General features: G+C 35.7%; 1 protein-coding gene across 1 annotated transcript; it reads left to right on the forward strand.

The window, feature by feature from the left end:
* Positions 1-5201: 5201 nt before the first annotated feature.
* Positions 5202-13922, forward strand: LOC111884473 (guanine nucleotide exchange factor SPIKE 1). The gene is made up of 26 exons (XM_023880800.3): positions 5202-5661; positions 5738-5824; positions 5947-6109; positions 6226-6314; positions 6395-6507; positions 6607-6662; positions 6754-6851; positions 6953-7090; positions 7183-7497; positions 7608-8024; positions 8106-8411; positions 8483-8644; positions 8965-9110; positions 9204-9348; positions 9431-9557; positions 9632-9956; positions 10054-10129; positions 10213-10323; positions 10404-10586; positions 10672-10815; positions 10918-11091; positions 11163-11510; positions 11597-11929; positions 12005-12190; positions 12281-13255; positions 13455-13922. The coding sequence occupies exons 1-26, from the start codon at positions 5659-5661 to the stop codon at positions 13707-13709; spliced, it is 5475 nt and encodes a 1824-aa protein (XP_023736568.1). The 5' UTR covers positions 5202-5658; the 3' UTR covers positions 13710-13922.
* Positions 13923-14517: the final 595 nt, after the last annotated feature.

Raw genomic sequence — 14517 nt, forward strand, 5'->3', positions numbered from 1 at the left:
TACTCAGTATGAAAAATTTAACTGAGAAAGTAACTCCGATTTATAACAAAAAGAAGGCTAATGGCATACTGCAATTGCGGAGGAGAACGTATCGTTAGGATTTCGGGTACAGCTAAAAACCCAGGAAGATTGTTTTATGCTTGCCCATATTTGGTATCATGTTGTTAACATCATTCAAATTTAAACCCTCGTGTTTACATCACAAAAATTTATTTTCTTACTGTTAATGTTAAATTTAACAGGGACCAAAATGTGGGTTTATCAGTTGGGTTGATGAAGAGAATGACCAATCATCTATGGTAATAGCTAAAGTAGCTAACTCTAATAAGCTCTTTCAATCAGAAAATAAGAAGTTAAAGATAGCGTTGGTTTGTAGTTGGGTGTTGTTCTTGGCAGTTCTTGTTTACAAGTTGTAAGCTTTTCAATATTGTTTTTATGGTTTTGAAGTTGTTAGGTCAATAAATTGTTGTATTTGTAACATTAAAACAAATGTTGTAGTCGTTCTTATGTTGTATGTATTGATAAGTAATTAGTAGGTCATTAATTTGTTGTAATTGTCGTAACGTTATATTTTTTGCCATCCGTTGAGTAAACTGTAAAAATAAACTAATAATCAAATCCAACATTAATTTATATATACAATTATATAATCCAACTACATAGGACCAAGACTAGACCCCCAAATAATTTTTGCCATCCGTAGACGGAACTCTAAAGCTGCGTTCTTTGGGTCAATAAGAACACGTATTGGTTGACCTGAAACGAATTGCTCCATAAACATACAACAAAAACACCGCAATCACCCAAATGACTACTTTGTTGGGGAACATTTTCTTCATAAATGAATTGCACATTCAATGGAAACCTTGGGATGTTCCTCCGGGCCCAATACTTAATCTTGTCCAAATAATTTGCCACCCGACGTTCAAATTTGGAAAAGATTCCTTCAGATTTGAATTTTTCATAAGCCCCTCTACCAAGACTGTCATAAATATGCACTTCCATTGACGCTAATCGTAGTTCCCCAAATAGCCAATGATTAGGGGATGAATGAATCGGCAATAACACCTGTATAAGGATCAGAAAATAAAATTATGTTTATTTACATCACAATACAAAAACATAACAAAAAAAATGATATTATTTTCAATATAAACAATTAAGTTTACCGTATCAACATCCCACCAAGCAACCATGAAGTTGGGGTACGTAGCAATACCAGCCATAAACGCCCTCCAGTCCTGTCCTTCTTCCAAAGCATGAGAAACAAAAAAATTTGGAGACATTATTGTATGTCGGTCGCTCTCAAACCGTCTCTCCATCAATAGTCGGTACCAAATGGTTATATGCTGCACACATGATAGTTTTGTTATTGACTAAAAAACAATTAACTTTTAAATAATTAATTAACAATTAATTTACCGCTGACTCCAACCATCCGTCGTGTGTATGCCCAAACAATGAGCTCCAAAAATCTCTATCTAACACGAAATTAAACAAACGATGCTGGACATCATATGAATGAAATATATAATTTTGGATGACAACCTCACCGCCTGCTACGTAAGGTTGCAGGCGCAACATGGAAAAGTCATGAGCAACACCAAAAATCGGAGGAGGAACTGGGCTTGTTGATTTGATATCAACCTTCTTTTTTGTTCTTCTTTTTTGCTTCGGTGTCGTGTGCAACTAAAAACAATATTCAAATGTTTAAATCTATATCTTTCAGATAATTCACATAAACATAAAATCATCAGTTTATAAATAAAACGAATACCTCGGTGTAAGGAGGACACAAATATTGTGATGATTTTCGAGTCCTCGGTTTATCGGGTGTAACTTCTTTGCCATCATAATAACGAAAGACACTTTATTAAAAAGTAATTATTAAAATCGTAAAGGTAATATCTATAACAACCTTGTCGTCTTGAATATCACCAAAAACATTTTCAGTTGTATTGTTTTTATTCATCACTTCATCTTGCACAACCTATATTTTCAAATATAAAATATGAACACAGCTATTCATATATGTTAATAAAATTTAAAAAAATAATGTAGCGTGTAACTAACCTGTTCATCATATTTTCTTTGTGACACTATCGGATCATCAAAACTAATGTCGTTCCAAAATTGTTCAGTATTCACTTCTTCAACAAAAACCTCTATAGGTTGTCGGTTCATAAACACATGCTGCTCCAGTGCATGTAGCTGTTTCAACACCTCGTCTAGGTTGTGTGTTCCCACTGCCCCAACCTCTACCATGAGAGTGACCACTGGACGACATACTAGACGAAGATTCGTCTTATCTCCTAAAATGGTCCCGTACTGGGGATGGAACTGCTTTCCCTTCACCATATATATACTCTTGAAATGACATATAATAACAAGATGTCATCTCACCATCACCCGGTAACATGTTTTGTCTTGGTGGTTGCCCCTCCTAAAAAATTAAACATATTAAAAATGCATATAAAAGTATAATAATCAAGTTTATTAATAATAAACGAAATATTTTTAAACCTGCATCTTTGACCAAATCTTGTTCACGTCAACCCATTTCAATTTTTTTGTTCCACTCCATCGTTTCATCCGAGGCAAATCTTTATTTTTTCTCGATGCAAATCCACATGCACGAACAGCCGGAATCATCTCATATATCCATATCTACAATTTTTTACAATTACAGTAATAAAAGTTAAAATTAAAATAAAAAACATAACAATAAAACAATTTAAATATAAGAAAAAATTTATACCCTTATTGGAGCCGTAAATCCTGAGACGGAGTACTTTAAAGTTTGACCACGCTCAGAAAGTGATAAATAATTATGTATTTTGTTCCATGTATCCTCAAGGTCAACATAAGTAAAATCTCAGAGATAGCTACCCCAAGCGAAGCTAACAAAACAAAAAAACAAAATTAGTTATTATATAAATTATAACTTTAATAAAATATAACTTTTAACGTAAACAAAATATACCTGTTCCAGAGATCCAAATTCTCAGCAAAAAAAAAAAACCAATCTTGTGGCACCCGATCATTAACTTTTTTACCCAAAAAACCTTCACACAAAATGTATATCAAACATACTCTAACCGCATCAACGTCGTCAAGTGCTAGGAATGTTCGATTTAAAATTAAACGTTTCAGGTCGCCGATTTTCACCGAACTATTAGTATGGTCCGGAAATAGCCGTTCACGCAATAAACATCTTTTTTTACTGCTTAATAATTTTCCGACCCTTTTCTCCCAATGTTTTTTGGATACTCCCCAAAATTGAAGCCGGTAATCAAACAAAACTCTTTCGGCCCATAAACCATTTTCGTATTGCCTACTCGAAAATATAATCGTTTTATTCCATCTGGAGATAAAACAGGGTCCGGCCGGATCTGATGAAAGAACATTTTATGAAACAATAATGCGTCCCTTTGTAAACGAGGGACATCAATAAAATAACCAAATACGGTATCTCTGAAAATGGCACGTCTGACATCATCTAAAACTTCAAATACTTCCCATATGTTACCGCCCGAGCCTTTTAAGTTCGCAAAGGCTTTCATATTGATAAAACTTAAATCATGCTGCAAAAAAAAAACACAAAAACAAATTAGAGAACTAAAAAATATTTAGTTTTTAAAATATATGATTACGAACTGCAATAAGTACATAAACAATTAGTAATGCAAATATAATTTCTTAATTACTAATATATATATTTCCGATAAAAAACAATAACATACATATATATAAACAATTTTCCAAGTTATACAACAAATATATTTACGATAAAAAACAATATCATACATAATTATATAAATATTTTATTAAACAAAATTTCAACTTAAACGACAAATATATCAACGACAAATTTTCAACTTAAACAAATTTTCAACTTAAACGACAAATATATAAACAATTTTTATTTTTCTAATTAAAACTAAAATTTTATAACCATATAAACAAACAATTTTTCAAATAAAACGACAACCAAATTAACAATTTCGCAAGTTATACGACAACTTTATACAAATTTTCAACTTATACGACAAACACAAACAATTTCTAACAATATATATACAACAATTTCTAACAATGTTTACTATTTTGCACATACTATAATTTAACTATTTTTCACTTTATATAAACAATTATACGATAAGAATATACAAGTTTTCAGGTTATACAACAAAAATAACAAATTATAAACATTATCTACGCAGTCTCTACTTGTACATTCAAACAAACACTAACAAAATAACATTTAAACTTCAAGTATACTAAAGAAATATTAAAACTATCAAACACAACAAAATTACCCTTTTTTAACACTAAATAATACAACAAATGATAAAATAAAAAATAACTTTAAACATTAAAAGAGTTAAAATCTAACAATATTTGCGGGATTGTTGACATAATCCTCCATTTTCTTCAAAAACTAGCCAAAATTCCGAGAGAAGCCCAAAGATAGAGAGAGTTTTTGTGTAGAGAAGGGTGAAAAATGGAGAAAAGAAAACGTTTATCTAGTAAAAAACAAGGGTATTTTGCAGATGAGGTTCAATTTCGCAGTTGTGCTTTAGGTGCTTGTACTTTCGCAGATGAGAAACTCATTTCGCAGATGGGGCATCTCCATCTGCGAAATCGTTGGCTATTTTTGTAATTTCGATTTTTTTTTGGCTATTTTTATAATGTCATTAGTGTAAATGACTATTTATGTAAATTTCTCTAGTTTTTTTTAATAAATAAAATACATTTTCGTTTCGATCGGAAAACAATGAAAGTACTTGACAAAGCGACGACGTTTGACCGTATGAAGTTAAACTTGAGATTCCTATATTGGGCTGTCAAACTCATATCTACAAATCCGGAGATGATTTGATTTGGATACAGATTACATTACACATTAATTACCTAACTCCACTCGCCCACCAGTGAGCACCTTTGACAACTATGGAATGACGAAGCTTTAAGCATCCTCCGACTACACCCGACCCAACTTTCCAGCTGCTATCATTAACCTACTACTGCTGCTACTGCTATTGCTACTAGCTTTAATGGTTTTGGGGTTTCAAGTGGTTTTTGCTTCAAGTCCTTTCTTTCATAGATCTGAACTCAACACACTCACTTGAAACCCCACTTCAATTTGCAGTCATTTATTTGCCTATTCAGAGGTCAGTACTCTTTATTCCCCCATCTTTATGTGGCATGCGACTGCATAAAAATCTGCATTTCACTAATGTCATCCAGATCCACCGCGAAATAGAAACCCCAGTTTCCAAACTTGAATGTAGAGAGTAGAGAGTGTGAATGGGGGTTGGCTCATTTGTTCGCCAGCGTAATTGACGCTATCAGACTCACTCTTTCCCCATTTCTGCTGCTTATTGTAGTTAAACAAAGTCATGTAATTTGAATCGGTTTATTTTGGGTTATTGTGAATCCGCTTGATGAATGGCTGTGACTAAAGTTATGTGATGATGTCTTGCTCTTCTTCGTTCTGTTGTTGAACCATATTTCGCATTTAGGGGATGAATAAGTAGTTGCATTAAGTTGCGGGTAGGTTTAATGCGTTTTAGGGTTTTGAAGGGATAAATTAGGATATGGAAGAGCGTCGTTTTTTTCCTAAATGTTTGATTGCAGTGAGTTTTACCTTTGCTGATGGTAAAGAATTAAGATATTGATGGGTTAAAGAATTACAATATTGTTTGTATGTTCTCATGGTTGAAATTTATTACAGGCCACAGAGAAAATGTCATCTAATGGGCACTGTTTTAGACGAAAACCACGCCAGCCAGTTGCTGCAAATTTGGACATTGACTCACTGGTATGTTGCAGTTTTTGATGTTATATAATAGTGTGATGATTATTTTTATAATGTTTGGCATGGATAAGTAATTTAAGGATATTCACAAACTTATCATTCATGGATCATATGCTTATTGGCAGCTTGATGAAAATTTAGAGCAATGGCCACATCTAAATGAACTTGTTCAATGCTACAAGACTGATTGGATTAAAGATGAAAACAAGTATGGGCACTATGAAAGTGTTGGCAGTATATCCTTTCAGAACCAGATATTTGAAGGGCCTGATACCGATATTGAAACAGGTAACATAGTAACACTTGCAAAAAGTTTACTTTTAGGATCAGAATAGCTTCTTTCTACTAAAACAAAATATTCATTAGCAACTTTTTCAAAATGATGCTTCCTTTGAACCCTGCAGAAATGCATCTTGCCAATGCTAGGCAAGATAAGATTGAAGACATCACTGATGATGATGTACCCAGTACCTCTGGTAGACAGCTTACAGAGGTTATTTTCACCAAATCTTCTTTATATTTAATTTGCATATGTAGAATCATTTTGATTGCTTACTTTAATTCTTTATCCAGCACTATGGTGAATCCCCCTTGCCTGCTTATGAACCTGTATTTGACTGGGAAAATGAGAGGTCAATCATATTTGGACAAAGAATTCCAGAATCTAATATGCCACAGTCTTCAAGGTTTAGACTTATATCATTTGGGTTAATGCATCCAAGTTTTGGTTTTACTTATACCCCCTAAACCTCTTATAACTTATAATACCTTTGTCATGTCTGTAGTGGGTTGAAGATTTCTGTAAAAGTTCTTTCCCTGTCATTTCAAGCAGGATTAGTTGGTGAGATCATAACCTTTAATTTCAGTCCTGTTTGTAAGATAACTTCCTTTTTATGTTTTTAAATCTGATACCAGTGGAATTTCTATTGTAGAGCCGTTTTATGGCACTATATCATTGTATAATAAAGAGAGAAGAGAAAAGCTCTCAGAGGACTTCATTTTTCGTGTTCTACCTTCTGAAATGCAAGATGTAAACACCACTAAAATCTCTCTGTCTTTCCAATATAAGTTTAATTAGCAAGAACTGATATATTTGCTTTTTTTTTTTTTTTTTATTATTAACCTCACCAGGCCAGCAGTTCCTCTGAATCGCGTGGACTTTTCTATTTAGATGCCCCGTCATCATCAATCTGTCTGCTTATACAATTAGAAAAGTGTGCTACTGAAGAAGGCGGAGTGACTCCATCTGTTTATTCACGAAAGGAACCAGTATGTAAAAAGACAGAAATGGTCATGATATATGTATCACTTGCTTTCTGTATCATCCAGTTTATCTTCTAACTCTGAGTTACCTTTAATAGGTCCATCTGACTGAAAGAGAGAAGCAAAAACTACAAGTTTGGTCTCGGATGATGCCTTACAGAGAGGCTTTCTCATGGGCAATTATCCCACTATTTGATAGCAACATTGGTTCAACATCTAATGGATCTGCTTCTCCAAGTAGCCCACTTGCTCATAGTCTTTCAGGAGTTAATTTGCAAGAGGGTGGTGTCTCTGAGCCTATTGCAAAAGTCACATCAGATGGTCAACTCGGTTACTCAAGTGGAAATTCTGTTGTGGTTGAAGTTTCAAACCTAAATAAAGTTAAAGAGAGCTATACTGAAGATTCTCTCCAGGTAAATGAAAACCAACAATTCTTTATTTAAATATACAAAGTTATTCATCATCAAATCCTATCAAAATGATTGGGACTAACGATTACGTCTTCCCAACTAATTATTTTCAGGATCCCAAAAGGAAGGTTCATAAGCCTGTGAAAGGTGTCTTAAGGTTGGAAATAGAAAAACTTCAAGCTGCTAACACCGAATATGACAATGCTTCAGAGAGTGGCAGTATAGCCAATGAAGTTGACCATGGGGGTCAACTAACTGATTCCACAGTCAACGAATGGCGCAACATACATTCAAATAGACATAAGGAACAAACCTTAAACGGATCAAACTCAACAGGACATGCAGATTTGACTGCTAATGATGTTCAAGCTTTTGACTTCCGTACAACAATAAGAAACGAGCCTTTCTTGCAGCTTTTTCACTGTCTTTATGTCTACCCACTGACTGTTAGTTTAAGTCGAAAAAGGAACTTGTTCATACGAATTGAGCTTAGAAAAGATGATGCCGATGCTCGAAAACAGTCACTAGAGGTTTGTGAAGATATAATTTAGCAATACTGTTAAAAGACAAAACTTTCTGTACAAAACTGAACTTTGTTTAAATTTGAATAGGCAATGTATGCAAGGGAGCCGGGGTCGACCTTACAAAAGTGGGCCCACACACAAGTTGCTCCTGGAAGTAGGGTGGCTTGCTACCATGATGAAATTAAAGTTTCACTACCCTCAATGTGGACCCCACAACATCACCTTCTGTTCACTTTCTTCCATATTGATCTTCAGACAAAGTTGGAGGCTCCAAAGCCAGTAATAATTGGATATGCTGCTCTTCCTTTATCAACACATGCTCAGTTAAGATCTGAAATCTCTCTACCAATTATGAAAGAGTTGGTCCCACACTATCTTCAAGATACTGGCAAGGTATGTGATATTTTACTTATATACTCTTTTATATCATTATTGTTGTTGTTTACTTATTTACCCATGTATAGGAGAGGCTGGATTACCTGGAAGATGGGAAAAATGTGTTCCGATTAAGGTTACGCCTTTGTTCATCATTGTACCCTATTAGTGAACGTATTCGCGATTTCTTCCTTGAATATGATAGACATACTCTTCGTACAAGCCCACCTTGGGGTTCTGAACTCCTTGAGGTACTATTTATTTTTCTTTCCAGTGTAAATTACAGTTTTGGCCCCTGAATGTAGCTGATTTTTTTCAATTTTAGTCCTTGTTTGAGGTTCTTGTAATGTTTTTGGTCCCTGTTCCTAAGTAAAATGAATATTTCTGCCCCCCGAGTATAACTGATTTTTGCAATTTTGGTCCCAAAAATATTGTCAATTTACTTGGAACATGTACCAAAAACACTACAAAAACCTAAATAAGGACCAAAAATTTGCAAGAGGAAACTCTTCTTTCTAAGTGAATCTACATTATGAAATTGCGGTGTAATGTGCATTGAACTCTTTTTCAGGCAATCAACAGTTTGAAAAATGTCGACTCAACTGCTCTGCTACAGTTTCTTCATCCAATATTGAATATGCTTCTACATCTTATTGGCAATGGTGGAGAAACCCTCCAGGTTGCTGCTTTCAGAGCTATGGTTAATATTTTGACTAGGTATTTATGTACTTGTGAATATTTTCACACAGTAGTGGTATATCATTTTTGTTTATTAACATAGAAAACTGTCAACCATTGTTAATTCTGTAGAGTGCAGCAAGAGTCTGTTGATGAAGCTGAAAGAAATGTATATCTGGTGAACTATGTGGATTATGCTTTCGATGATTTTGGTGGTAGACAAACTCCAGTGTATCCTGGTTTGTCAACAGTTTGGGGAAGTTTGGCTCGTAGCAAGGTAAGTGTTCCTTTCATTAGTTTCATATCACTGAAATATATAAAATTCAATAAAGGCTTTCATGGAGAATATTATGTTGTAGGCCAAAGGCTACAGGGTGGGACCAGTGTATGATGATGTGCTATCAATGGCTTGGTTTTTCCTTGAATTGATTGTGAAGTCAATGGCACTAGAGCAGACTCGACTGTTGTACAACAATCTATCACTAGGTATCTTCTATCGAGTAATTATGAATATTGGCTATATAATCAGTTGAAACCCTAATCTCATTGATTTTGAACAGGTGAAGATATCCCACCGATGCAGTTGAAAGAAGGTGTGTTTAGATGCATCATGCAGTTATATGATTGTCTTCTGACCGAGGTGCATGAACGCTGTAAAAGGGGGTTAAGTTTAGCAAAACGTTTAAACAGCAGTTTGGCTTTCTTTTGTTATGATCTTTTGTCAACCATTGAGCCTCGACAAGTTTTTGAATTGGTATCCTTATACCTGGATAAGTTCTCTGGGGTATGTCAATCAGTTTTGCATGAGTGCAAGCTTACGTTTCTACAAATCATTTGTGATCATGACCTGTTTGTTGAAATGCCTGGGAGGGATCCTTCTGATAGGTATATTATCTTTTAGATGTGATTTACTTATACCATTTTCTTCCATTATCTACAACAACAGCATTTGATGTGGTGAGAATTGTGATCTTTGTTACAGGAACTACCTTTCGTCTGTATTAATTCAAGAACTTTTCCTTACTTGGGATCATGATGATTTATCCCAGCGTGCAAAAGTGAGTGTGATGATATTCCTTTCTTTTAGTGGATTAATAAACTAGTGTTGTCTCTTGTTGCTAATTGGTTTTGCTGTTTCTAGGCTGCAAGGATTTTGGTAGTCCTTTTATGTAAGCATGATTGTGATTCTCGCTACCAGAAGCCTGAAGATAAATTGTATATAGCCCAGCTATATTTTCCTCTTGTGGGACAGGTAATTAAGACAGTTAAATTCTTTTTTAAGAGCTTGCTAGACCTATTAATTTACAAATCCTATTGTCTCTTTTCGTGCAGATACTGGATGAAATGCCTGTATTTTATAACCTGAATGCTGTTGAAAAGCGTGAAGTGTTGATTGTTGTTTTGCAAATATTACGTAATTTGGATGATGCATCACTTGTAAAAGCCTGGCAGCAAAATATTGCTCGGACAAGACTATTTTTCAAATTACTTGAGGAATGCCTAACTCTTTTTGAGGTTGGTTGTTAATTGTCTCCACTTTCTAACAACATTCACAAGTATTCTCATTTTGCTAAACTTACATTAATCACACAAAATGCAGCATAGAAAAAGTGTTGATAGCTTGCTTATAGGCGGCAGTTCACGGAGCCCAGTTGCTGAAGCACCTATGTCTCCAAAATACTCTGATAGGCTCTCACCTGCCATTAATCAGTATCTATCCGAGGCATCTCGTCAAGAAATTCGGGTATATTTTGTTATATGCTCTTCCTTGTAGAGTTGTAGTCATATTTAGTCATCATGACTACACCTGTTTATTGTATTTCTAAATTCATCACATGAAATGCAGCCACAAGGTGCATCCGAAAATGGATATTTGTGGCAAAGAGTGAACTCCCAGCTCAGCTCCCCTAGCCAACCCTTCTCCTTGAGAGAAGCTTTGGCTCAAGCACAATCCTCTAGAATTGGAGCTTCAACACAAGCACTGAGAGAATCACTGCATCCAGTTTTGAGGCAAAAACTTGTATGTGTTCTGAAATACATATATATGGTACTTAGAAAAATTGTAGATTGAAGTATTGATTTCTTGTTCAGGAACTTTGGGAAGAAAACCTCAGTGCTGCTATTAGTCTCCAAATACTGGAAATAACAGAGAAATTCTCCAAAGCTGCAGCATCACATAGCATTGCAACTGATTATGGAAAGTTGGATTGCATGACATCCATATTCACCAGTATCTTCTCCCGAAGTCAACCACTAGCATTCTGGAAATCCCTATTCCCAGTATTCAACAATGTGTTTCAGCTTCATGGGGCAACACTAATGGCAAGGGAAAACGATCGTTTCTTAAAGCAAATTGCTTTCCATCTTCTCAGGCTTGCAGTTTTCCGTAATGAAAATATCAGAAAAAGAGCTGTCATAGGGTTACAGATCCTTGTCAGGGTACGTGTCATTTACACAGTTTTAGCCTAATACTTGTGTCAAACGCACTTGTGACATGCCCTAATTGTCTGTTTGCAATTTGGCAGAGCTCTTTCTCACACTTCACACAGACAGCAAGATTGAGGGCCATGCTTACAATCACATTATCAGAACTCATGTCTGATGTCCAAGTGACTCAAATGAAGTCTGATGGAACCCTTGAAGAAAGTGGTGAAGCACGCCGTCTTCGAAAATCACTAGAGGAAATGGCAGATGAAAGCAAAAGTGGAAAGTCACTAACCGAATGCGGCCTTCCAGAAACTTCACTTGTTGACATCCCCGAAAAGTCAACAGAAAGTAAATGGTCATGGTCAGAGGTGAAGTTTTTATCCAACAGCCTCCTTCTTGCTCTCGATGCTAGTCTGGAACACGCACTTCTGGTAAGCCTGAAATTCTTTTACCAATGTAAGAAAAATACTTTTTACTAGTATTAAAACCTGGTTTTTGTACTATAGGGATCACTTATGAACACAGATAGATATGCTGCTGCTGAAAGCTTCTATAAGCTTGCAATGGCGTTTGCTCCAGTGCCAGATCTTCATATAATGTGGTTATTACATCTTTGTGATGCACATCAGGAGATGCAATCATGGGCTGAAGCCGCTCAATGTGCAGTTGCTGTTGCTGGTGTTGTTATGCAGGTAAACCCCTGTTTTTTCCCCTTTATGTCTGTCCAAATAAACGAGGGCAAATTTGTAAAAAGTTATGAATGATATCATGTTTCCTTGTAGGCTCTTGTGAGCAGAAACGATGGAGTTTGGAGCAACAACCACGTGACTGCACTCCGCAAAATCTGTCCTATGGTGAGCACAGAGATCACATCAGAAACCTCAGCAGCAGAAGTGGAAGGATATGGTGCATCAAAACTAACAGTGGATTCAGCTGTGAAATACTTACAGCTGGCAAACAAACTTTTCTCACAAGCTGAACTCTATCACTTCTGTGGAAGCATTCTGGAACTTGTAATTCCAGTTTACAAAAGCAGAAGATCATACGGACAGCTGGCAAAATGCCACAGTATGCTCACAAACATCTACGAGTCAATCCTTGAACAAGAATCAAGCCCAATCCCATTCACAGATGCCACATATTACCGAGTTGGATTTTACGGGGATAAATTCGGAAAACTTGATAAAAAAGAATATGTCTACAGAGAGCCTCGTGATGTTCGGTTAGGTGACATAATGGAAAAACTTAGTCATATATACGAGTTGCGTATGGATGGTAATCACACTCTGCATATAATCCCGGATTCTAGACAAGTAAAAGCAGAAGAGTTACAGCCTGGCGTATGTTATCTCCAAATCACAGCTGTTGATCCGGTCATGGAAGATGAAGATTTAGGAAGCAGAAGGGAGAGGATTTTTTCACTTTCTACTGGTTCTGTTCGTGCGCGTGTTTTTGACAGGTTTCTGTTCGATACTCCTTTTACTAAAAATGGTAAGACACAAGGTGGATTGGAAGATCAGTGGAAAAGGAGGACAGTGGTTCAAACACAAGGTTCTTTTCCTGCTTTAGTGAATCGGCTTTTGGTTACGAAATCAGAGTCTCTTGAGTTTTCACCAGTGGAGAATGCGATTGGTATGATCGAAACACGAACTGCTGCTTTGAGAAATGAACTGGAAGAGCCCAGGAGCTCTGATGGTGATCAGCTTCCACGTCTCCAGAGTTTACAGAGGATACTTCAGGGATCCGTTGCAGTTCAAGTGAGTATCAGTATCCTATCTTCATCATGGCAAACTACTTTCCTGATTAACTAAAGATTAGTGTGTAGGTGAAAGCTTAAATTACACATTGCTATAATCAGTAAAAAGTTTGTAATTATGTTGCTAGAGTGAGGGTAAAGTAGGTTGGTATATCCTGCAATTTTAATTTTATGGACTAAATAATGGTTGATATGTGTAGGTGAACAGTGGTGTCTTGAGTGTGTGCACAGCTTTCTTATCGGGTGAGCCTGCAACAAGACTTAGATCGCAAGAGTTGCAGCAACTGATTGCTGCTCTTCTTGAATTCATGGCTGTGTGTAAGAGAGCTATACGAGTGCATTTTAGACTAATTGGGGATGAAGATCAAGATTTCCACACACAGTTGGTCAATGGCTTTCAGTCACTCACGGCTGAGTTGTCACATTACATCCCTGCAATTCTTTCCGAGCTCTGATTGATTGTATCCATGGTGTTGGTGTTTTTGTGTTTGTGTTTGGTTTTGTGGTTTGTCTGTTTGTGTTTTCACTCATTTCTTCATGTATTATGGTTGAATGTTGATAATGTTTGAATAGGATTGGGTTCATAGGTTTGGATTTTGTTGAACACAATTTCTTGTAATTGTATATTTTTTTTTGCTTAAAATCTCCATATTTGGGTTTGAGTTTAATTTCTTCTGAAATCTTCAGTTATTAGCATGGTCATACTACTTTTGTAACACCATGTTTATCAATTTTTGTAAGATGTTTATCAATGACAACCTGATTTTTTATTTAAATATTATTTTCTTACTGCTCTACCTACCCCACAAATGCTACCAATCACTATTAATTTTTTTTATCATTTATTAACAAACCAACAAAACGTATAAAATATTAATTTCTTTTTCTATTTATTTAGAATGCTATTTTGTCTTATCAATCGCATGCCTTTTCACACGTCTCAAAAAATATCTCCCTTTCAACATATCTTCAAACGTCCTCCTGATTACTCATTAGTACGAGTGTTTGGTTGTATTTGTTTTCCGCATCTATGCCCATATAATTCTTACAAAATGGATTTTAGGTCCACTCCATGTATCTTTCTTGGCTACAGCCCTCTTCATTATGACTATCGTTGCCTTGACTTATCGTCTAAACGAATCTATATTGTCCATCATGTCCGTTTTGATGAAACCCCCTTTACCTTTGCCAAAACCAATATGTCCACATCTTCTCCGATCTCATCCTCCTCTCAATACACCTCGATGGTGTCTCCTCATGAGA

The sequence above is a fragment of the Lactuca sativa genome, chromosome 3 (assembly GCF_002870075.4).
Source record: "Lactuca sativa cultivar Salinas chromosome 3, Lsat_Salinas_v11, whole genome shotgun sequence".
NCBI classification, from domain to species: domain Eukaryota; kingdom Viridiplantae; phylum Streptophyta; class Magnoliopsida; order Asterales; family Asteraceae; genus Lactuca; species Lactuca sativa.